Source organism: Monodelphis domestica, chromosome 3 (assembly GCF_027887165.1).
Source record: "Monodelphis domestica isolate mMonDom1 chromosome 3, mMonDom1.pri, whole genome shotgun sequence".
NCBI classification, from domain to species: domain Eukaryota; kingdom Metazoa; phylum Chordata; class Mammalia; order Didelphimorphia; family Didelphidae; genus Monodelphis; species Monodelphis domestica.
In genome coordinates, this window is record NC_077229.1 from 317,680,669 (window position 1) to 317,707,180 (window position 26,512).

Genomic DNA, 26,512 nt, shown 5'->3' on the forward strand with positions numbered 1-26,512 from the left:
TAACAAAGTTAATACTTTGGAGGGAACAGTGGAGGGACCAGTTAGTGAATGATGGTTTGTTTTGGACCAAGCCTCAAGCCTGGGTACCATTATTTTGTTTTATCAATTAAGGCTTTTTCTTATTCCTTTATACCTTTACTGCTGAGACTAAAGAGGGGAATGGGATGGTAAAAGGCTTGAAAACTCAAAATCAAATTTAATAAACATTTAGTAAATGCCTACTAAGAATGAGGTGGTTTACTTGGTGCTGGGAAGGAAAAATTGAAAAATGACAGTCTCTCACCTTAAGCAGTTTATGCTTCCCCTGTGGGAGGAAAAGGAACAGGTCAACTGGAAGAATAAAATAAGGTGATAAATAAATTGTATGAGAATTGGTTGGAAGAAATGAGGATATCTAGCCTGAAGAAGATAATGCTTAAAAAGCAATATTGTAATTCTCTTCAAATACTTGAAAGCTTTCCATGTGGAAATGGGATTATTATTTTGTGTTGTCTCCTAGAAGACAGAGCAATGATTGGAAATTATGGAGATGTAAACCAGAGGTGTCAAGCTCCCATAGAAATAGAGACCACTAAATCCTACCGGCAGTATATTGATTCAGAAAATTGCAAATTAACATAATCTATGATTTATTGTATTTTTATTAATTTTGTTAAATACTTTCTGATTCCATTTTGATCTCATTCTTGCCATAATGGGGAGTTTTGTTATTACATGCTGTCCATGGTGGCAAATTTGATATCTCTAATCATAGACTACTGATAAATCTAAGGAAGAACTAAACAGTCATCTAACAATGGATTGTGATGCCAGGGTGGATCCCTACACTGGAAACCTTCTGGATGAGCACAAATGCAGCAAGTAGATATGACATGATAGCATGGAAAGAGGGTCAAGTCTGAAATGAGTGGATCTGTGTTCAAATCCTAACTGCCACTTACAAGCTATGTGACTTTGGACAAGTCTCTTAATATTGGTAGGTCAGAATCTTCTCATGTGTATAGGGAGGGGGACTAGCTAACCCTAATATTTACTGACTTGACTTGATGATGGCTTCTGAAGTGCTTTCCTTCTCTAGATCCAGGATACTCACTGTGGAACCTTGGGTAAGTCACTTACTTTCTTTTTCTAGGATCCATGTTCTTTATAAAATGAAGAAGTTGAATTAGATAACCTTTTAATTCTCTTCCCACTCTAACACTATGATCCTATGATTCTTAGAGTAGAAGATTGGATTAGATTAGGGAAATGTACCTAGGTTCATGGATTAGGCCCAGGGACAGGTTTTGTTTTCTTTTGGGGAACTGTGTCTATGAATTTGAATGGGGAAAATTATATCTTTTCTTCCATTAAATTTAATAGCTCTTCAATTATGAATAGTTGACTTAACCAAATTTTCAGAGGGATCCATGGCACCAAAAAATCTTAAGACATCAAGGACTAAATCAGAGCCAAAATGGAGTTTAAGATTCTATGATAGGACACATGATGAAAAATGCTATCTATCCATCTCCAGAGAAAGAACTGATGGAATATGAATGCAGATCAAAGCAATACCTTTCATGTTATTTTTTCATGTTTTTGTTTTATATGCATCTTCTTCCACAGCATGACCAATGTGGAAATATGTCTTGCATGATCACACATGTATAACCTAGATCAAGTTGCTTACCATCTCAGGGATGGTGGGAGAGAGGGAACTTGAAATTCAACATTTTGGAAAGTAAATGTTAAAAATTGCTTTTGAGGGCAGTTATATGGCTTAGTGGATTGAGAGCTGGGTCTAGAGATGGAAGGTCCTGGGTTCAAATCTAGTCCTAGATAATTCCTAGTTGGCTGACTCTGGGCAAGCCACTTAACACCATTTCCTAGCCCTTATTGCTCTTCTGCTGTGGCAATACACAGTACTGATAACTAAGATGGAAGGTAATGGTTTAAAAAATGGCTATTGCATGTAACAGGGAGAAAATAAAATAGCATATTAAATAAGAAAAAAGATTCCTTGATAGCAGAACGCAAAGACCTCTACTGTGCTAGAAATTTTTTGATTTGTTAACCTAAAAGTACTATGTAAATGTGAACTGTTATTAAAGGAGAATATTTTATCTTCTTTATCTTTTTACCTTTAGGCTTTTCTTTTCCACTGTCTAAAAAGACTGATTTGCTTTTCTAATTTTTTTCCCTAAATCAAACTCCTTCAGTCTCCAAGGAGTCTCTTTCATTTTACATATATGCCCTCCTCCTTTTGCTCACCTAGCTTTTCCTATTTCATGGTTCAAAGTCTTGGAATTCTTCTCATGAAACCTTTTCCAAATAACTGAGCAGGTGATTACCTATTGACTCTGTCTAGTTTGATTATCCAACTTCCATGACTTCATTCCTTGTCACCTTATATGCACTTGTATACTTACTTGTGCATGATGTGAATGCCTATTTAATTAATGTATTGGATTTTTTTCTTTTCTTTTTTTTAAACCTTTACCTTCCATCTTAGAATCAATAATTTGTATTAGTTTCAAGACAGAAGAGCAGCAAGGACTAGGCAATGGGGGTTAAGTGATTTGCCCAGGGTCATACATCTAGGAAGTATCTGAGTTCAGATTTGAACCCAGGACCTTCTGTCTCCAGGCCTGGCTCTAAATTCACTAAGCCACTTAGCTGCCCCCCCCCCCATATTGAATTTCTATTTGATATTTACATAGCTGCAAGTATGTCTCCTCCTTTTAGGTACTTATTTATACTATTGTTTCAGTTTGTAAGGTATTTGAGGGCAAGAGCTCTACAGATTTTTCCTACACCATTCAAAACCCCCTTCCTTCCTTACATTTTATTGGTTTGCCTTTCCTGAGGTATAACTGGGGGCATGGGCTACTATTCTCAAAAATACCTCAACCCAATTGGACCAGGTCTAATGCAATGAAAAAGTCAGACTCTGTTTCTTAGTTTGAAGAAAAAGAATGGGAAATTCCATATAGACTGCAGGGAGGCAGGATACTGTAGTTCAAAGAATGCTGGAATTGGAGTGTGAGGACCTAGACAAATCCCTTCATCTCTGTGGCCTTAGTTTCTTCATCTGTAAAATGAGAGGTTGGAATAGATGATCTCTACATTCTCTTCTAGCTCTAAATCTGTGAATTATCAAAGTGAAAAAATGACTTTTAAATCAATACTCATCACTAATCCTTCTGGGTTTCCACATGATCTACGCTTGAAAGGGCTTCTTGAAAGTTATGAAAATTTATAGTTAGAAATTGTGAAGCTACCAGGCTAAACCCAGGAGTTTACCCTTAGTCTAGTCCAGAGGATCATAGATTTAGGTTGGTAAATACAACACATATGATACAATCCCTTCACTTAACCGGTGAGAAAATTAATTATAAGAGTGTTTGACTTGCACAAAGTCACACAGGTGACCTCCATAGCAAAACCATGCTTTCAACCTATGTCCTTTGGCTCCAAATCCAGTGCTCTTTCTTTAGTAAGACACTGCTATCTATAGAAGAGTCACTGATCTTTCCAGGCTTTTTCTCTGTCACTATGATCCAGCCAAAAAGGTCTCTCTTTCCTGTTCTTTATACATCCCAGGTATATTCTAATCCTGAAAGTATTATTGATGTATTAATATTGTAACCTATGTGCTCATGTACCAGACTCATGGTCATATAATTTCTTGATCATTGTATTTAATTGATATTCTATTAATTCTGACCACTCTCCAAACCTACAGTTCAAAGGTCAAGAGAATTCCTAGGCAGAACATTAGCTGCCACAGGGTCTTAGCTCCTACCTTGACAGACTGGATTCCTTACCAAGTCACATGTTGGATTAACCTCTTCCTCTTTGATCTTGTGGTTGTCAATTGAGCCAATGTAAAATCCTATGCCATGTCATATGTTCATGAACTACCTCCCATTCCCCATGCCTTGATTCTCCAATAAAAGATTGGGGACACGTGTAGCTCTCTCTCTTTTCCATCATCAGAGGAGGATGCATGCTGGAGCCCACGTTGTTGAACTCTTCATCTCTGAGTCTTTCTTCCTTCATTGTGTTCCCTCTCTCTCTCTCTCTCTCTCTATCCCCTTCACTCATTTTCCTCCGGTTTCTAACTTCCCTTCTCAGGTGTCCACCCACGAATATATTAATTTGTGGCTGCAGGAAGCTACAATATTCCACCTTCTGTTTCCATGGCTTTGCAAAGGATGGTTTTCATAACTGGAATGCAGCTTTTTCTTACCCCTTTCTCTTAGAATCTATAGCTTTCTTCAAGTCTCAGCTTAAATATCACCTCCTATATTCCTGATTCCCTCAAGTGCTAGTAATATCTTCTCCACCCAATTACCATATATTTATTTTGCACAAATTTATATTTATACATGTCTCACCTCAAAGAATATAAGCTCCTTGAAGACAAGAATTATAATTGTCTTTGCCTTTACCTCTCTAATAGAGTTCCGCAAACATTATACCTAGTGTCCAGCACATAAATGGTGTTTAATAAGTCCTTAGAAATTGACTAAGAGATCTTATAAAGATGAGAGAGTAGGCATTTGAGTCAGTCATTTTAAATATCCTCTCTGCCTTTTTTTGTGGGAGTGAAGGTAATAATATCATCCATGATTTTCCCTCCATCATTCATGTTTTTCCAATTTCCTTTGATGTATTGTCTTTCCCCCTTAGAATGTAAGCTTCTTGGGGCAGCTAGCCAGGTGGTGTCATGAGGACCTGGATTTAAATCTGGCCTCAGATACTTGCTAGCTGTGTGACCCAGGGCAAATCACTTATCCCCTGTTTGCCTAGCCCTTGTCCTTCTGTCTTAGAATTGCTACTAGAACAAAAAAAAATAAGGATTTAAGAAAATAAAACAAAAAATAATTAATTGGCTAAGTAATTATCAAAATGCAGTGTTGGTTATGTTACATGTATATCTAGCAGGCCTTTTGTAATGTGGGATTGGAGCTCAGGAGACACATTCTGGATATATAATTCCAGACATCATCAATTTAGAAATTATAATTGGACATATGGGAAATGAGATTAGAGAGAGAAAGTATATGGAGAGGGTATAGGGAAATAAGAGAAGTGAGACTGTGACAGAGTCCTGTGGTATACCTCCATATAGGGGGCAGGACATGTATGATGATCTAGCAATTAAGAGAAAAAGGAGAGAGCAGTGCCATGGAAATCCAGGAGAGATTTTTTATGAGTCAAAGTTTGGATGGAAGGAGGAGGAATTAGGATTAAAGAAGAGACAAGGGCATGAGAATTAGAGGATAGAATTTCAGAGTTTATGTAAAGGGAATAGTTATGAAAGATGATGAAATATAAGGTTTCCCCATCTTCCTTCTTCTCTTAAATGATTGAAGTAAAGTGATATTTCAATTCATATAAGATGATAGGATTATAAATTTAGAGATAGAAGGGTTCTTGGAGGTTGCTTATTCCAACTCTTTTATTTTACATGTGAAGAAAGTGAGCCCCAGAAAGACAAAATTACCTGACCAAGGCCATACAAATTGCAGAACTAGTCTGTAGTTCATGTAGTTATGAGAGTTGGGGAGGTGGATTAAATGAAAGGCCAGTATATTCTAGGAAGAGGAAATCAACATTTATATTAAACTCACCAGTATAAAAACTGGGCTTGAAACAGAAAGGAAGACTGTGAAACAAGAAACAAGTATTGGTTAAAAAGTTCTCTGAGACCATCTCACTCTGGAAAATCCCCTCTATTCTGGCCCCCCTTACCCCTGGTGAATTCCTTTCTGGGTCTACATTTTGGGGAGAAGTCTAGACCAGCCATTCTTCCCTCCTTCTTCAGCTATGCTTTTAACCCTCTGAACCTCATTTACTAGCCTCCTCCATTCCCCTGCTTTTAGTTCCCCTTTGAGCTGTCTTTTTTTAGCATTAGCAGCTCCAGAAATCAGCACAATGCCTGGTATATAGTAAGTGCTTAATAAATGCTTGTCATCAACCCACGTGATGACTGGGGAAACTTTATATTCTGAGTATTTAAACAAATATGGGTAAATAATGAATGGATCCCACATCACATTCATTTGCAATAAAGTTTTGACCAATGGTTAAATACTTTCACCATCTGGAATACTATTGTGCTATAAGGAATGATAAACTGCTTGATTTCAATAAGAACTGGAAAGACTTCCATGAACTGATGCAGAGCGAAATAAGCAGAACCAGGAGAACATTATATACAGTAACTGAAATATTGTGGCTCAATCAATTGTAATTGACTTTGCTACTAAAAAAATGCAATGATCCAGGACAACACTGTGAGGGACTTCTGAGAAAAAATGCTATCCACATCTAGAGAGAGAACTGTGGGAGTAGAAATCCAGAAGAAAACATGTGATTTATCACTTGTTTACATGAATATAGAATGTGGGGTTTTGGTTTTAAAAGATTACTCTATTACAAAAATGAATTATATGGAAATGGAATTTGAGCGATAATATATGTTGCTTGTCAATTCAGGAGAAGGGGAAGAGGCAAGAGGGGAGGGAGACAAGAATCATGTTACTATGGAAAAAATAATTAAAAAACAAAATAAACAAGATAAACAAAAATACTTTCACCATCTATATTTTTAGTATCTTTAATCATTTGGTGGAATTAATTGTTCTGAGTGAAGTATGCACAAGTCTGTAAGATCAATGTTTGGAAAATGTTGATTATGATTCAAGGTTCTTCTATATGAAGACATCTTAATCAAGGTAATAAACAAAAAAAAAGGAAAATGCTCTTAAGTAATTGCTGAGGCAAGATAAGTGTTCATAAATTTGGTATTTGTGAGTATAAAAAAGATGTTTTTCTGATTTCTGCTTCTTATCAGAGAATCAATTCTTTAACATAAATCTTATATTCAACTCAGTTTCAATTATAAAAACAATTAGAAAGCTTTAAAAAAACATTCAGTATGTTCAGTGCTGCTTCTATTGATTACATTCTCTTTTCAATGTGTTTGATTGTGTGTGTGTGTGTGTGTATATATGTGTGTGAATCTGAGTGTGTGTTTGTGAGGCAAGCACAGTGATGTTCATTCCAAATACCCACTCTTTAAATAGATTCTTTTTGACTCTGATAAAACCCATTAAACTGTCCTTATATGCTTTATACTTTATCAAATGAAGACTTTATGCAATATTTCAGAGAGCTATCACTTGATCCATACATCTGAAGCAGCCTGGAATATAATTTCTGCAGTTCTCAACTTTGAGTCTACCATAAATATCAGATATTCTTTCAGACTCTTGAGCACATCTTTAGATCTCTGAATAAAAAATCTTTCTAGGTTAGATGAGTCCAGCATTTTTACATCAAAATATCAGCCTAAGTTGAGATTTGGTGGCTGCTTCAAAACACAGGTGACTCTTTATCATTTAGGGTGAATGAAAAAATGAAGACAGGATAATAATCCAGCTTTGCAGAATGGTTCAGTCTCCTTTTTGATTTCTAGTTCTACCTCACAGGGGAGAATTTCTGTCAATTGTTGAGGATGATAAATGCTTTCCTCTAGAGAGCTCATATTGGTTTCATGTTAGGCAGTAAGATTTCCAGGATGGCTGACAAAAATCTAGAAGATATGAAGACTGAGAGAGGAGCTCTGATCTAGGCAGGGGAGAAATGATGACGATGTGAGAGAGGATACTGAAAAATAACTTTTATACTGTTGGGGGGGGGGGAAGGAAGGGAGCAATGCCATAGAAACCAAGTGGGAAGAGAATATTTGGAGGGATGGTCAAGAGTGTGGCTTTCATGGGTGCTCCCATTATAGGGAAGAAGCAGGTACTAATCGAAACAGGAGGAGAAACTAAAGTGGATACTGAAGCATCAGCTGCAATGTTGTGGGTACCACAAAGCACTGGAGAGATGGTGGGGGCCCTACATGGGTCATGGTTCAGGCATAACTCTTATAACTGATGTTGCTTCAACAGTGATGGATGGTAACAGAATGGTGAGTTAGGTACTTATCACTATGGAGCTATAGTTAGAAAATCTAGGAGTGGGATAGCTAGGGGTCTCAATGGATTAAAAGCTAGGATTCAAATGGATCCAAATCTGGCCTCAGATAGTCCTTAGCTAGGTGACCCCTGGCAAATCACTTACCCCTCATTGCCTATTACTTATTCCTCTTCTGGCTTGCAACCAATACCTAATATTGATTTTAAGATGGAAGGTAAGGGTTAAAAAACAAAGTCTAGGAGACAATATGATTTTATTCACTTTCTTTCTTACATATTTTATTCAGCTATAACCATGGCTCTTACTGCTATATGTTTTATGCAATGCATCTGGTAAGGTTTATCACAGGGTTCTGATTGTCACTTATGAAAATATTTTGTCAGATGCAATCGCTAGTGTAATTATGGAGTCTAATCTATAGCATGTTTTAATGAACATAATACAGAATCCTGATTTAATCAATTAGGTTTGATTTATTATGGTTTAATCATAAATCCCAAGATGTAACATAGGAAAATAAGTATGCCCAAGACAAATGTAATGTAGCAAACACACACACACACACAATTTTTTAGTGTTATTTGAATTATAATGTTTTATTTTAGAAGTTACAGTATGAAGAAAAGAATAGACAATTCCATTTTCAACCAACTGATTACTTGTATACACTAAAGATTGCTAATTCCCATAAAAGATATTAGCACATCAAAATAATGTTGAAAAAATCAACACCCCAATAAGTACTCTCACTAACACCAGCACAGGAGCAATTTGTCACTTTTTGAATGTGTTAGCTCATTTCAGAACAGCTGACCCTGATATGTATTTGTTCCACAAAGTATTAGGATGGAAACAGAAAATCCATATAGCCAGAATCTATGAATATGCTGCTTTTTTCAGACAAATCCTTTTCTAGAGTGTACCTAGAGTACACGTGTCAATTTGTGATTTTATCAGAGTGGAAACTTTTTTCTATTACTAACATAGATCACAATCTGTCTATAATTTTTGGTTTAGAAATTTTTCTCAGGCTCAGAGAGGTTGACTTATTTGACTATGGTCACATTGTCAATGTCAGAGATGGTGCAGAAACTCACACATTCTGACTTTAAATTCATTTCTTCATTGTACTATGTTGCTTCTTGTACAGTACAAATGAAGTGAGGCTAACATTAGGCAAAATCAGACTATCTGATGTACCATACACAGTACATAATATACATTTTTAAAACATAATATACATTTTTCCACTATAGGAAATGAAAAACTTCCATTTATCTTTTCTAGTGGCCAGAGAAGGTTTTGGCAGTGTAGTGTAAGCCCTGGCATGCTCTATCACCTGAAAAGGCAAATCAGTGTATTTTTTGATACTCTTAAGAAGACCTGGTAATGAATTTTTTGGCTATGGCAAAACATGAAACGAGGAATAAAAATGGACCTGTGGCTCAGGCACTCCCTTTTTCTGAGAGGATAGTAGTGCAGTCATGGGAAAGGAGGCAGAGGGTGCTGAAAATAATGTTTGTGGTCAATAAAGTTTAATTTGATTATTAGTAATATAAATGGGTGATCATTGGTCAATGACTAGTGAATGATCATATTTCTAAAAAAATGAAATAATTTCAATCTTGACACTCTTGCTATAAAGGAAACCAGAAAAAAAAGCAAGTCCCAGTGGCTATAAAGATAACTCACAGCTAATCTTTGGAGAGGTAAAGAAAGGAGTTGGTGAAATGGGTTTTTATCATAAGTCTAAATGCAACCAGAATCATTATTTCAAGGGATATTTGGTTGGCATGTATCACCAAACTAATGATAAGTATTTGCAAAAGAACCATCACGAAAATAATTCCAGTCTGGGCCCCAGTGTCAGTTACAAAGGATGAAGTGGTAGAGAAATATGTTTAAAGACATTTTAAAGATTCCCTAAATTAAATTACCGGGTACTCTGATAATCAGTGACTTCAATGCAAAGGTAGGAAAAGGGCTGAATATAGAGAAACAGAGGGGAAAGCATGGTTCAGATAAAAGGAGTGAAAAAGACCAAATTCTTGAGTTTACAAATTACACAGAAGTCTCATGTCTCTATATGATGAATACTTTATTGAGAAAAGAACTGGTAGACACTTGATAAAATGAGCACCAAATGAAAACAATAAATAATGAGATTATATTTTGATAGATAGCAAAACACTTGTTGAGGTGGGCGTCATCTCTGAATCAATGGCCTGCTTCTGACTTTCTGGACTTTGCAAACATTCATCAGCTACCATCTCATCCTGGAACTTCCTCCCTTAACATTTGAGCTTTCCTTAATCTGGAACACCCATTAGTTTGTGCAACCTTTGCACAGAGGTGCTTCTACTTGTCCCTGTGACCTTCTCAAGCTGGAGCTGCCATTTCAGCCCTTTTCCTCTCATTGTTGAGTTCCTCCTAGTGCCTCTGTTTTGGAGAGAGGACCCAATCCTAATTCCTCTCCTGGCTCTGCTTCTGACTTTTAGGACTTTGACACTATGACTCTTTGCAGAAACCCTCCTTCCCCCTTTCAGCTCCCTCTTGTGTGTTGTTTTTTCCCATTGGAATGTAAGCTCCTTGAGAGCAAGAACTGTCTTTGTTTTTATTTGTATTTATATCCCCAGTGTGTAAGGACAGGGCCTAGCACTAGTGAGCACTTAAATGTTTGTTGTCTGCTTTCCTGTATACAGTCAGACCATCAACCAATTAGAGCTAAGGTCAGTTAAGAGAAAAAAGAACAAGAAGAGGTCAAAAAAGAAGAAATAATAATGAGAAAAAATATGATATACAATTGAAACAACTTAAACTATTTAAACAAGTATTTGAAAATCAAAAGTGGGAATTGGACAACAGAAATCACATACACACTGTCACAAATACTTTTATACAGAAATTTAACCAATGTCACTGACTGCCACAAGAACAAAAAACCCAAGAAAATGCTTTAATCAGGAAACACCTGTCTTAGGTGCCAAATGGAGAATGAAAGTTGCTAAACTTGTTTGTACGATTTCTTGAAGAAGAATGATGGATGATTACAAGAAGTGTTTTCTTGTAAGCATAGAGGAACTTAGAGGAAGGCATAAAGAGACTTTTAACAAATATTGGCAAAATATCCAACTAAGCAAAGTCACCCCAAGGGCATTTAAGGATGAAAATGGAGGAATGATTATAAGCAGAATAAAAATAGAAAATATTGTAAAAAGTCACTATAAAAAACTTTTCTGTTCCATAAGAATAGGGAAACAATCACATTTGGATTCTAGAAGAAGGAGAAATAGCATTGATGAGAACAAAGATGGGAAAAAGCAATTCAACTGGGCCATGCATGTATGTGCATGCATGTGTGTATGTGTATGTGTGTCAAGCCTAGAAGAACTTCTTACATGGAAAATAGAGTTAACTGGAAGGTTGTGAGTCCTCTGTAAAGGATGGCTTTGGAAGGAGTTAAATGCTCTTCCTTTCAGATCTTTAGTTAGGGAAGAGAGGCAACTGTGGGGGAGATGAAAAAGTGTTGAGTATCAAGACCTGGGTCAACAAACATGGTGATGAGGTTTCAGATGATCAGCTTTTCCTGGGGTGGGGCATGGTATTCCCTGGAGTGAAGCCAAGAACAACTGCTGATGGAAAATGGAGTAGTGGATAGAGTCCTGGATTTGGAGTGACAAAGATGTATAGATGGGTTCTCATGCTACCTGTGACACTAGCTCTATAACAATGGACAAATCACTAAATCTCTGTCTTTGGCAACTCTCTAAGGCAATAACTTATGGATATAGCTTGTGATGTCCTTGGAAGGAGTTCTGGCACTGCTGAAATCACAGGTTATTTTCCTAATACAATTCTTTAGAAAGTTGTCACAAAGTTCCTACAGAGTTAAAAGTCAAAGGTAAAGGGATAGTTAAGTGGCTCAGTGAATTGAGAGCCAGGCCTAGAGATGGGACATCTTGGATATTTCCTAGCTATGTGACCTTGGGTGAGTCACTTAACCCCCATTTACAAGTCTTTACACTCTTCTGCCTTGGAACCAATACATAATATTGATTCTAAGATGGAAGGTAAGGATTTTAAAAAGTCAGAGGTAAGTTGTATTTACCCAAAGATAACTTCTATTTTGCCCAGAAGGAAAGAATCCTAGCAATGAAGCACTATGCAGACTTGATTTAATGGAACATCTAATGCATGGAAATTCTGTGCAATATATAGGCAGTATCTACTGTGGAATACAGCTAAGTCAAATCTCTAGCCAAGTTTTCCTCACCATCTTATTCACCATCTATGTCTTCTTTGTAACTAGGATCATTTTCTACATCTTATAGGCAGATGACATGATACATGCTTGCATCTTGCTTCCTACATCTTGCTCTTTTGGTATCTGGTAGCGCTAATGTCCAGGACCTGATGTCATTTGCAAAAAACTAAAGCAACGTAAATGTCTGACAAGGAATGAAAGAACAAACAGCATTTATCATGCATGTACTATGTTCTAGGCACTGGGCTAAGCACTGGGTACATAAATACTAAAGCAAGATAGACTCTGCCCTCAAGGAACCCGAATTCTAATAAGGGAGGTAACACGTGTAGTAGAATTTTGGCCAGGAAAGGGTGTTTTGAATATAGGGATGATGAGTAGAGCAATAAGGCAGTCAGTTGACAGTAGTGGAATGGCTAAGTAAATTACGGTAGATTCATATAAAGAAATATTTGAATATAACTAAAACAATTATGAGAAAAATATAGACATTTTCAAAGAGCTTCATAGAATAATATTAAATGAAAAGAACAGAGCCAAAAGAATAGCCTATGCTTAGTAGTTATATGAAACAAAAACTGAATAAGAATGAATAGACAAGGAACACTCAGGAAGACTTAGAGTGAGTATCTTTCTGCGCTGAAATGAATTAACTTAAGTATAAATAATTGCTAAGCAAGTTTAACTGCATGGACATTCAGTGTTAAGTGTTTAGTAAAAGTTTTAATTTTAGTACAAAAAAAGAAATAAAATTGGTCCTTTCCAGGTCAGTTGCTTGCATTCTTCTGTAACCTCACTTTCACTGAAGCCTGAGGAAGCCTAGTTACACTTAAAAAGACCGAGTGGTAAATGATTAAAAACACAGGCAAAAAGGTAACATAGGTCTCAAATAGGAGTACAAGATTTATTAAAGATTAATCATTGCTAAATATGTCATAAACATCCTGGAAAATAAGAGTAGAAAAAAATGAGCTTTCTTTTTTTTTCTCCTCCCTCAAAACTAAGAGTAGGAGAAATAAGCTTTCTTTTTTTCTCCTCCCTTATTAAATTTGGTCTCAAGGATAATGTTTTCTTTTAAAGGAAACTCGATGACCATTTTCCTTCTAATAACAGAATCATCTGATGGTAAGGCTGATTCTTCACTTTACTTTCTATTTCAGGGGAGCTGAGCAGCATTAGAAACACTTCTAAAGTCAATTGACTAGTTAACTTGCATGGAAATTCATCATAAGCAGTGTTTGTTGGTCTCTTTAAGAACAAATAAACAATATAGCAACCAGCCAATCCCAAACAGTTTTGAAAAACCAAGGCAAGGCCCTTGCTCAGCATCCTTCCAGACAAGGGTGATGTGTCTGCTCTTGCTGAGGTCTGGCCTCTAGTGACATCTCTCAGTGACACTTCTTTAGCAGATGCATTGTGATATTCTTCACTGCCAGCATTGTCTCTGTACATGTTGGCTTGATTAGAGACTCTGGGAGCAAAAATCCAAAGTGCCCAGTGTCACGCAGTTCAAAAGCAAATGCATAGGGTATTCCATTTTTGTAAGCCCAATCCATTGAGCTGCCAGAACTCACATCTGAAAGAAAAAATGATCAGCATGGTTCATGCTTTTCTTATGGAAGTGCCTGGATGATTTTAAAAATGATGCATATCCCTGTTTGCCTGACAATCTAATTTTCGTGAGAAAAAATCAAGCAATTGTTCCTCATTCTCAAGATGAAGTAGTCAGCTAATTTTTGACTGAAATCTAGATGCTTCTACCTGAAGTAAAATATTTATTCAAATAAAAAAAAAAAGCCCAAACATTTTATTGATGTTTTTAAAAGGCAGTCTTATTTCCCAGCATGTCATCTTGAATGAAGTATTGGGTTTAGAGTCAGTAAGGCTGGGTTTCAAAGCCTACCTAAGACATATACTAGCTTTGTGACTCTAGAAAAGTCATTTAAATTCTATTGACTCTAGTTCCTTGCCTGAAAATGAGGAGATTTGGACTATATAGCCTCTAGCATTCGTTCCAGCTCTGAACTCTTTAATCTATGATCTCAGTCCCAACTCCCAACTCCCAATCTTTCCCTGGAACAAAGAAATACAGAGAAATGGAAAAACCAAACCAAAATGTAAACCCCAAATGCTGGCCAATTTTGTGTAACTCATTTTGGATATAGAGATTACCACCTCTCTGCCAAATGGCACTACCTATGTTTTCCTACACCACAGTTGCTCACAGAATCATTCAACTTTTAAGGTTCAGTTGGCCAGTTGATGAAAGTGCCACCATTTTGTGATGGTGACAATTGTATGACTGCTGCTTTTCAGTACCCTTTACTGGAGCCAATAGGGAAGCGAGGTGGCCATGCTAGGATCTCTGCTGGTCGCAGCGGCCACACCGTGGCTACAAAGAGAAGACAGAAGCCTGAAGAAAATCTCTGTGCTGATATAAGAGATTTATATCTGGGGCAACAGCTTTTTCTTTTTCGACCCAATAGGCAATACAGTGGAAAGGGGATGGGATATGGAGTCAGAGGACCAAAGGCCAAATCTCTTTATTGCCTATCTGACTTTGTACCAGGCACTAACCTCTCTGGCTTTGGTGTCCTTATATATAAAATGAGGTTAGATTTGATAATCTCAGAGGACCCCGCTAGCTCTAAATCTAAGATCCTATGAACTCCACAAGTGCTATATGAATTCTAGTTATTAAATGTAGATTGTAAATGTAATCTTTATAAAATTTGCCTTTTAAAAAGTTGCAGTGATGGAAGGCTGGGTGTCTGTGGGGGGGGAGATATGGCTTTAGGGTGACCACTGTTCTGAATAATTGGCTATTAATATGAGGCCAAGCACATTTGACTAATATAAACTGACAAAACTTTAGAATCATGTGCTCTCAGAGTGAAGAGAATGAGTAGTGAGACTCAGAGCATGAAGAACTTGGTAAGGGGATATAATCACCAGAGTTGTTAATACTAAAATTTTTTTTCAGGGTCAGTTTGGTGGCTCAGTGGATTGAAAGCCATTAAGAGACCTAGATATAGGTGGTCCTGGGTTCAAATTTGGCCTCAGACACCTCCTATTTTTGTGATTCTGGGAAAGTCACTTAACCCCTATTGCCTCGCCTTTATTGCTCTTCTGCCTTGGAATACTTAGTATTGATTTGAAGACGGAAGAAAGGGTTTAAAAATGCTCATTCTCTTTCAGATTACTCCCTATAGATTTATCTGCATAAATTCTTTATCTTCTGAGAATATTAAACTCCTTAAAGTTAGAGATTATTCTGTTCTTAAAAATTTTTCTTTGTCTTTGCATTCCTATACCCTTGAATATTTCATGTGCTTAACATGTACTAATCGGATGGACTAAACCTCAAGGGAAGTCAGTTACATTACTCAGAGACTTATATATATGACACATGTACATATAAACATAAACACACATGTACATACACACACAGAGCTAGGTGGCTTAGTGGATAGTGTGTTTGACCTGGAGTCAGAAAGACAAGTTCAAATCTCAGATATTTCATTTTCCACATGATTCTGGGAAAGTCACTTCAACCTGTTTGCCTCAGTTTCCTCATTTTAAAAATGAGCTGGAGAAGGAAATGCCAGACTATTCCAGTATCTTTGCCAAGAAAACCCCAAATAAGGAGAGTCAGGCATGACTAAAAAACAACTCAATGGTAGCATATGTGTGTTATATATATTTCCACCCAAATATATGACATTTTTCCAGAGAGATTTCTGAACTGAATCTTTGAACCATTTTTGAGTCATAAAGGACAAGTATTTTGGAGCTAGGAAAGATTGTAGGGGTCATTTAGTCCAACAAAAGTGAGCTTTGAGGCTTAAGGGGGTTAAATGACTTGCTGCATGTCACACAGTTAAGCAGAGTAAGACTTCCAAGTGTGGTACTGTTACTATCACACTATACCTCATTTGGCCTTTTTCTATCTTACTTAAGAAATATTTCTGTCACCATATCAGACAAAACTTCTGTTACTGCAGCTGCCGTGGGGTAGTAGAATTTCATAAAAATGAAGGAAAAAAGGGTGGACAAAAAAGGGCTACTTTCCTTAATGTTAGGGCATTTACTCAGTGATTTTCTCATTGCAGATTGTAGGGCTGTTCACAAGAGCTCGAAGAGCTCAAATAAATGCTTTTTGCAGTTATAAGATCTTTGGTTACTTTCCATTCATTACTGCACACTTAGAATATGCTCTGCTTTGAAGCTGTTTAAGTTGATATGGAGGATTTTTGTCTGAATAATATAATCCTCATCAGATATAACTGTTTTTCTCCCCCTTAGCTAAATCAAGTCTCAAAACTCACTTGAAGGGGCATATAGTTCCCCTTTTCTAAGAACAAGTGATTGTGCTATATATCAGTTAAAGAATCAATCCCAGGATATTCCCACGTGATACTTACATAAGGTGCTTGATGCAGGCCCATATCGATAGCGGACCCCATATGCTGAATGAATGGCATTAACAGCATTATAAGCTGCAGATTCCTATGTGGGGAACAACATTAGAATTTCCCATTACTAATCTCATTAAAGCTGGAACCTTTAGATGTACTGACACATCTGTGATTCATGCTTTGACAGTCACCAATGTAAGATATATTATGATGACTGAAGTTTGAAATATTTTCTAGAAAAGCAGTAAGCTTTGCCACCAAAAATGTTTTAAGGTTCTTATTATTACTGAATTTGAATTATATTGAACTTGAATTATTTGAATATAATGTGAATTATTATTTGAATTATTTATCCTTATCACAGGAAGCTTGCACAAAACTCTTGTTGCACAGGAGTTAAGTTCCTAGATTATAGTTAGAAAAGTATTTTTGAGTGACCTAGTAAATCTTGGTCATACTGGCACATGAATATAGAACTGGTTTTTCCTCACTAAAAGAGAAAAAGGAAGACTTCCTCTAAAAAATCCAAGGTAAATCAGCAAGAGAACCAGTTAGGAAGCAATATCTCTGTACAATAAAAATAGATTGACAGGGTCCTCTGGGAATAGGGGCAAGATTTTTTTCTTTCTTTGTTTTTTGGCCTGGATCTATGAAGTTGAAATCATGGATATAGAGTATTTTTGGTGTTGGAACTCCCTATACCTGTGATGGTGAGCCTATGGTACGGGTGCCAGAGAGGACACACAGAGTGCTCTATGTGTCAGAATATGTGTCAGAGGGAAAACTGGAACCCTAAGATTTCCCAGCTACATCCTACTACCTCCTGGGGAGTCCACAGTTCATCTGGACTCTGAAACAGAGCAGAACTATGCTTTCAAGCACATGTAAGCAAGGATGAAACATTTGAATGACAGAAAAGGTCACTTCTTACAGAGCAGGTAAGTATTTGCTACATGTGATGAAATAAAAATGGGTATATGTATACTCATTTCAGAATTCAGAATTGTCTCCTGTGTGCTCAGGGGGAATCTTCCACTTCCCAGCCAAAGCTCTTGCTGAGAAGCACAAGTTGTGTGTTTCTTTGCAAATTTACTCCCAGGGTAAGTGGCAATACCAAAAATAAATCACAGAAATGCTAAAAGCTGGAAAAAAACCCTAGCAAAGTTACTAAAACATCCTAATTGTGTGTGATTCATCATTCAAAGTATTGTAATACACATGGTTTCAACACAGAGTTTAATGGAAGTGTTATGTGTCAAGTTGGAGGAAAAGAGGTATGTTGATACCAGCGCACAACCCTCTGGTTTCAAATCACCACTGAATAATTTAATCCTTAAATTGAACTGCCATTGGCAACCTGCTATTATTTGCTGAACTGGACTAAAGTATTCCTGTCTTCAATTCAAAGACAGGTTTAATAATTGCCTACTAGGGGCAATGTATTGTTATGGCTGCTGGAGGATACAAAGATATTGTACTTGTCATTAAAGAGCTTACAATGTAGTAGAGAAAATATATAAATATATAAGTAACTATAATGTGCTTCTAATATGACTTGCAAAGAATTCAAACAGAGCAATATAAGAGATCTAAGATAAGAGAGATCATTCATCCCAGAGGCATCAGGCAAGGTTTTTATGGAAGATGGGATATATGAGTTGTGTCTTTCTTTTCTTTTTTTTAATCTGTCTTAGAATTGATACTAAATATCAGTACCAAAGCAAAAAAGTGCCAAGGGCTAGGCAACTGGGTTTAAGTGACTTGCCCAAAATCACACTTTTTTTGGGGGACAAATTGATGAGCTTTATTTTCAAGCCCAATAAAGGGTACTATATACAGGGGAGATAGAGGAGAAGGTCCTATTAGAGGTCACACAACTGAGGTCACATTTGACCCCAGGACCTCTCATTTCCAGATCCAGCACTCTATTCACTGAGCCTCCTAGCTGTTTCAAGAATTGTTTCTTAAAGGAAGGAAAGGGGGCACAGTGAATAAAGTGCCAGGCCCGGAGTCAGAAGGCCCTGGATTCAAATACGGTCTCAGACTCTTCCTAGCTATGTGACCATAGGCAAGTCATTTATCTCCAGTTGCCTAGCTCTTGCCACTCTTCTCTCTTAGAACTGACACTAAGGTAGAAGGTAAAAAAAAAGAAGGGAAGGATTTCAACATGTGGAGAAGTAGAAGGAGGATATCACTGAAAAACAGTGTGCATAGAGGCAAAGAAGAGAAAAAGGAATGAAAAGATTGGGGAACTACTATTGAATTAGTCAATAAGTATTTATTACACATTTATTATATGCCAGGCATTATGTTACGTGATAGAGATATAAAGAGAGGCAAAGATAGTATTTGTCTCCAAGGAGCTTACATCTTAATGGGGGAGATATGTTGATAATTAAGTACATATACATTATATTCAGAGTACATAGAAAGTAGTCTAAAAAGGGGAAGGCAATTGCAGCTGGGGAACCTGAGAAATGGCTCCTGATGAAGATGGGTTTTGAGTTTTTTGGAAAGAAGACAACATAACTAAAAGTTGGAGGTGAGGAGTTAGAATATTCCAAGCACAGAGGAAATCCAATGGAAAGGCATGGAACTGGAAGATGGAGTATTATGTTCAAAGAACAGCAAGTAGGTCGATGGAGATGAATTTTAGAGGCACAAAAGGAACAGTCTAGTTCACCTAAAACATGTGATAAGGAAAGGGGAAGGAAGGGAAACAAACATTTATTATGTGCTTACTATGTGCCAGGCCCAGTGCATGGTGTTTTACTAATATTTTCTCATTTGGTTAGGATGGAAAGGTAGGTTGGAGCAAATTAAACTGGAGCAGGGTTGTCTGGAATGAGAAATTTGTATTATATTAGGCAAGGTATGAGAAGCTACCAAGGATTTGGGAGTGAATAGATTGTGTAGTTAGACCTATGCACATTAAGAAGACTTTGGCTATAGCATAAGGTATGGAGAGAGTGGAAAGAGCATTAGACTTACTTAGTTAAATCTGGGTCCAAATTCTGGCTCTGCTCTTTATTATCTATACGATCATGGGCACATTATTGACCTCTTTGGGTCTCAGTTTCCATATTTGTGAAATGTTGGATTTGGACCATCTATCTCTACAGTCCTTTTAAGGACTGCGGGATGAGAGTCTGGAAGCAAGGAGACTAGTTAAGAGGATATTCAGCAGTCCAAGAATAGATAATCAAGGTCTGAATGTGTGTTGTGGAGGTGGGAATAGAAAGAAGGGAATGTTAAAAAAAAAAAGAGAGAGAAATTGCAGAGCTAAGGATGATGTCATGTATCAGCTAATTGGATGTAGAGGGCGAGGTCTTGATGCTTTCTATCCCTTCTCCAATCTATACTCTATTAACCTGTTGTGAAGATTAAATTAACTCCCCTACCCATTTTTTAGATTTAATCACCAAAAGTGTAAATACCCTATTCACACTTGAGTGGGGGAAGTTTGTGACCCACCTGTGTGATAGTGGGTGATGAATAAGAATCAAACTGACTGTCCCTTGGGCAATCCTAAGCAAAGCTTCAACTAAAATTGGTAGACCTGAAAGTGGAGGAAGGCACAGGGAGTGTGATGCAAAATAAAGTGTCTATAAAAGGGAGTGACAACTTCCTGTGAGAACTTCAGAAACTTCTTCTGGAGTTCTGAGATTGAGTTGGAGGCTGGTGAAGAATCTGTTGACTGGACCTGAGACCTTTCCTGGTGAGACTGTCCTTTTTTATTTATTTTTATTTTTTAATTTTAATTTTATTTAGTCAATTTAGAGCATCATTCCTTGGTTACAAGAATCTTATTCTTTCCCTCTCTCCTCTCCCCCCAACTTTCCTGTAGCCAACACACAATTCCACTGGGTATTACATGTGTCTTTGATCATAACCTATTTCCATGTTGATGTTTGCACTAGGATGTTCATTTAGAGTCTACACCCCCAGCCCTATCCCCTCAACCCATGTAATCAAGCAGTTGTTTTTCTTCAGTGTTTCTACTCCTACAGTTTTTCCTCTGAATGTGGATAGTGTTCTTTCTTGTAAATCCCTACAAGTTGTTCAGGATCACTGCATTGCCACTAATGGAGAAGTCCATTACATTCGATTGTACTGCAGACTCTGTGTACAATATTCTCCTGGTTCTGTTCCTCTCACACTGCATCAATTCCTGGAGGTCGTTCCAGTTCACACGGAATTCCTCCAGTTTAATATTCCTTTAAGCACAATAGTATTCCACCACCAATGTATACCACAATATGTTCAGCCATTCCCCAATTGAGGGGCATACCCTCATTTTCCAATTTTTTGCCACCACAAAGAGCACAGCTATGAATATTCTTGTATATGTCATTTTCCTTATTATCTCTTTGGGGTACAAACCCAGCAGTGCTATGGCTGGATCAAAGGGCAGATAATCTTTTATCGCCCTTTGGGCATAGTTCCAAATTGCCCTCCAGAATGGTTGGATCACTTCACAACTCCACCAGCAGTGCATTAATGTCCCAACTTTGCCACATCCTCTCCAGCATTCATTACTTTCCTTTGCTGTCATGTTACTCAATCTGCTAGGTGTGAGGTGATACCTCAGAGTTGTTTTGATTTTCATCTCTCTGATATTAAGAGATTTAGAACACTTTTTCATGTGCTTATTAATAGTTTTGATTTCTTTAGCTGAAAATTGCCTATTCATGTGTCTTGCCCATTTATCCATTAATGGCTTGATTTTTTATACAATTGATTTATCTCTTTATAAATTTGAGTAATTATACCTTTGTCAGAGGTTTTTGTTATGAAGATCGTTTCCCAACTTGTTGCTTCCCTTCTAATTTTGGTTGCATTAGTTTTGTTTGTACAAAAACTTTAATTTGATGTAATAAAAATTATTTATTTTACATTTTGTGATTTCTTCTAACTCTTGCTTGTTCTTAAAATCTTTCCCTCCCCAAAGATCTGACATGTATACTATTCTGTGTTTACCTAATATATTTATAGTTTCCTTCTTTATATTCAAGTCATTTACCCATTCTGAGTTTATCTTGGTGTAGGGTATAAGATGTTGATCCAAATCTAATCTCTTCCATATTGTCTTCCAATTTTCCCAGCAGTTTTTATCAAAGAGTGGATTTTGGTCCCAAAAGCTAGGATCTTTGGGCTTATCATAAACTGTCTTGCTGAGGTCACTTTCCCCAAGTCTATTCTACTTATCCTCCTGTCTGTCTCTTAGCCAGGACCATATTGTTTTGATGACCACTGCTTTATAGTACAGTTTGAGATCTGGGACTGCAAGGCCACCTTCCTTCACATTTTTTTCATGATTTCCCTGGATATCCTTGATCTTTTGTTCTTCCAAATGAAGTTTGTTATGTTTTTTTTTTCTAATGCAGTAAAAAAAGGTTTTTGGGAGCTCAATGGGTATGGCACTAAATAAGTGAACTAATTTGGGTAGGATTGTCATTTTTATTATGTTAGCTCGTCCTACCCATGAGCAATCGATGTTTTTCCAATTGTTTAGATCTAGTTTTAATTGTGTGGAGAGTGTTTTGTAGTTATGTTCATACAGTTCCTGTGTTTGTCTCAGAAGATAGATTCCTAAGTATTTTATATTGTCTAGAGTGATTTTAAATGGAATTTCTCTTTCTAATTCTTGCTGCTGAGATGTGTTGGAGATATATTGAAATGCTAATGACTTAGGCGGGTTTATTTTGTATCCTGCAACTTTGCTACAGTTGTTGATTATTTTGACTAGCTTTTTAGTTGATTCTCTAGGATTCTTTAAATAGACCTTAAGTATCATCTGCAAAGAGTGATAGCTTGATCTCCTCATTGCCTATTTTAATACCTTCATACCTTAATACCTTCAATTTCTTTTTCTTCTCTAATTGCTATAGCTAGTGTTTCTAGTACAATGTTAAATAATAGAGGTGATAATGGACATCCTTGTTTCACTCCTGATCTTATTGGGAAGGCTTCTAGTTTATCCCCATTGAAGATGATGTTTGCTGATGGTTTTAGATATATACTGTTTATTATTTTTAGGAAAGGACCTTCTATGCCTATGCTTTCTAGTGTTTCCATAGGAATGAGTGTTATATTTATTGAAAGGCTTTTTTCTGCATCTATTGAGATAATCATGTGATTTTTGTTGGTTTGCTTGTTAATATGGTCAATTATGTGGATGATTTTCCTAATATTGAACCATCCTTACATTCCTGGTATGAATCCTACCTGGTTGTTTGTAGTGAATAACCCTTGTGATGACTTGCTGGAGTCTTTTTGCTAGTATTCTATTTAAGATTTTAGCATCTATATTCATTAGGGAGATTGGTCTATAGTTTTCTTTCTGTTTTTTACCTGACTGGTTTTGGGATCAGTACCATATTTGTGTCATAAAATGAATTTGGTAGAACTCCTTTTTTGCTTATTCTGTCAAATAGTTTGTATAATATTGAGAGTAGTTGTTCTTTGAATGTTTGATAGAATTCATTTGTGAATCCATCTGGACCTGGGGAATTTTTCTTAGGGAGTTCTTTGATGGCTTGTTCAATCTTTTTTTTTTCTGATATGGGATTGTTTTGGTAATCTATTTCTTCCTCTGTTAGTCTAGGCAATTCATATTTTTGTAAGTATTCATCCATATCACCTAGATTGCCATATAATTGGGCATAATAGTTTTTAATGATTGCCTTAATTTCCTCTTCATTAGAGGTGAGGTCTCCCTTTTAATCTTGGATATTGTTAATTTTATTTTCTTCTTTCCTTTATTTAATTAGACTGACCAGTACTTTGTCTATTTTATTTGTTTTTTTTTAAAGTACCAGCTTCTCGTCTTATTTATTAAATCAATAGTTCTTTGACTTTCAATTTTATTAATTTCTCCTTTGATTTTTAGGATCTCTAATTTAGTCTTCATCTGAGGAGTTTTAATTTGTTCACTTTCTAGTTTTTTAATTTGTATGCCCAATTCATTGACCTCTGCCCTCCCTAATTTGTTAATATAAGAACTCAAGGATATAAATTCCCCCCTGAGTACTGCTTTGGCTGCATCCCATAGATTTTGAAAGGATGTCTCATCGTTGTCATTTGCTTCAATGAAGTGATGAATTGTTTCTACCATTTGTTCTTTAACTAACTGATTTTGGAGAATCATATTGTTTAATTTCCAATTAAGTTTTGATTTGCCTCTCCATGTACCCTTAATAAATATTATTTTCATTGCATTGCGGTCTGAGAAGGTTGCATTTGTTCTTTCTGCTCTTTTGCACTTGTTTGTCATGTTTTATGCCCTAGAACATGGTCAATCTTTGTGAATGTATCATGTGCTGCTGAAAAGAAGGTGTATTCCTTTTTGTCCCTTTTTATTTTTCTCCACATATCTACTAACTATTTTTTCTAAGATTTCATTCATTTCTCTTACCTCTTTGTTATTTATTTTTTGGTTCGATTTATCTAGTTCTGATAGATGAAGGTTCAGATCTCCTACTAATATAGTTTTTCTATCTATTTTATCCTTGAGCTCCACTAGTTTCTCCTTTAGAAATTTGGATGCTATGTCATTTGGTGCATACATGTTGAGCACTGATATTTCCTCATTGTCTATACTGCCTTTAATCAGGATGTAATTAACTTCCCTATCTCTTTTGACTAGATCCATTTTTACTTTGGTTTTGTCAGATATCATGATTGCAACTCCTGTCTTCTTTTTCTCAGTTGATGCCCAATTGATTTGGCTCCATTCTCTTACTTTTACCCTAGGTTTGTCTACCTCCCTCATGCATGTCTCTTGTAGACAGCATATGTTAAGGTTTTGGTTTCTAATCCACTCTATTTGCTTGCGTTTTATGGGTGAGTTCATTCCATTCACATTCAGAGTTATGATTACCAGCTGTGTATTTCCCAGCATTTTGATTTCTGCTCCTAGTCCTGCCCTTCCTTCTTTCACCATTTCCTTCTATATCAGTGTTTTGTTTTTAATCATTCCCCCTAATTCCCTCCCTTATTTTACTTCCCTTTCTACCCCCCTCCCTTCTTATTCCCCTTTTATATTCCTTACAGTCTTTTTAAACTACCCCCACCTTCTCCCTCCCTTATATTTCTTCCCTTCCCACCAGTCTATTTGCTACTCTTCTACTTCCCTATAGGTCACAAATAATTCTCTGCCCCAATGTATTTGATTGTTCTTCCCTCTTTGAATCAATTTCAATTCATGTAAGAATTGAGTATTTCCTGTCTCTAATCTCTTTATCCTTCCAGTGTATTGATGTTCTCCCCCCCCTTCTGCCATGTACTTCTTTGTGACATATAAATTTACCCCATTTTGTTTCTTTTCCCATTTCTCTTACTATTAAGCTCTTTTTTAAACTCTCAGTGTATGTATACACACACATACATACATATATCTATATACATATTTATGTCTTGGCATTTCATCTTATACAGTTTGTCACTGTTACCTCTAAGTATAATTATTCTAGCTACCCAGGTGATAATAACAATTTTTAAGAGTAACCAATATCCTCTTTCCTTTTGGGATATGTATCATTTTAACTTATTGGGTCCCTTAAGAAAAGTTTGTTTTTTGATTTGTTTTGTTTTTGTTTTTCCCCCCTTTCTTAATTACCTTTTGATGATTCTCTTTGAGTTCACATTTTCTGTTCAGGTTTGGTCTTTTCTTTACAAATGCTTGGAATTCTTCTATTTTATTAAATGACCACACTTTCCCTAGTAAGAATGTAGTCAGTTTTGCTGGGTAGTTGATTCTTGGTTGTAGACCTAGTTCCCTTGCTTTCTGGAACATCATATTCCAATCTATTTTGGTCTTTTAGTGTAGATGCAGCCAGATCCAGTGTTATCCTATATGTAGTTCCATGGTATCTGAATAACTTCTTCCTAGCAGTTTGTAATATTTTTTCCTTGGTCTGGTATTTCTTGAATTCGGCTAAAACATTCATGGGTGTTGTCATTTGGGGATTAAGTACAGGAGGTGACTTGTGGATTCTTTTCATCTCCCCTTTGTCTCTTGTTCTAGAATGTTGGGGAGTTTTCTTGGATAATTTTCTGTAGGAAGATGTCCAGGCTTTTTCTTTTGTCATGGTCTTCTAGAAGACCAATGATTCTTAAGTTGTCTCTCCTGGAATGATTTTCTAAATCTTCTGTTTTGTGAATGAGGTGTTTCATATTTTCCTTAATTTTTTCATTCTTTTGATTATGTTTTATAGTTTCCTGTTGCTTTGTGAAGTCACTTGCTTCTAATTGTTGTATTCTGGTTTTTAAAGACTAAATTTCATCCCTGGCTTTTTTGTTCATCCTTCTCTTTCTGGTCTGGTTTTCTTTGGAGGTCATCTTTCATCTTCTTTGCCTCATCCTTTATCTCCTTTGCCTCATTTTCAAGCTGATTAATTTTGGCTTTCAAGACACTATTATCTCATTTTAGTTCAAGTGCCTGTGTTTCCAGATTACTTATGTTGCTTTTTAATTTATTTTCTCAGTTGACTTCAGCCTTTCTTACTTGTGTTTTGAATTGTATTTTGAGTTCTTCCAAAGCCTGTGTCCAATTTGCTGGAGTTTCTGTGTTTTTGCTTGGTGTTCCTTGATTCTCCTCTGTTACATTTGCTCTTTGTTCATTGCCTAGATAAAAGCTGTTGATTATAATTTTTTTCCTTTTTCTGTTGTTTGCTCATATTTGCTCCTTCTTTTCCCCTTGTAGTTGCCTGCACTCTTGATCCTCTCATTATGTTCTGGATTTGTGGTTTTGGTCCTTTCTGTCAGCCTTCACCCTTGGAGCTTAGTCAGCAAATCTCTCAGAGCAGTCTGTGGGGGAGGGGTGTTGGAGCTTGGGCTTCCCTGCCCTCTG

General features: G+C 36.6%; 1 protein-coding gene across 1 annotated transcript in view; it reads right to left on the minus strand.

Annotated features, from left to right (window-relative positions):
* Positions 1 to 8,544: 8,544 nt before the first annotated feature.
* Positions 8,545 to 26,512, minus strand: part of CPA6 (carboxypeptidase A6) — a 364,762-nt gene continuing 346,794 nt past the window's right edge. The window contains 2 exon segments of the mRNA XM_007487010.3: positions 8,545 to 13,817; positions 16,666 to 16,750. Coding sequence (XP_007487072.2) covers positions 13,630 to 13,817; positions 16,666 to 16,750 — 273 coding nt within the window. The 3' untranslated portion in view covers positions 8,545 to 13,629.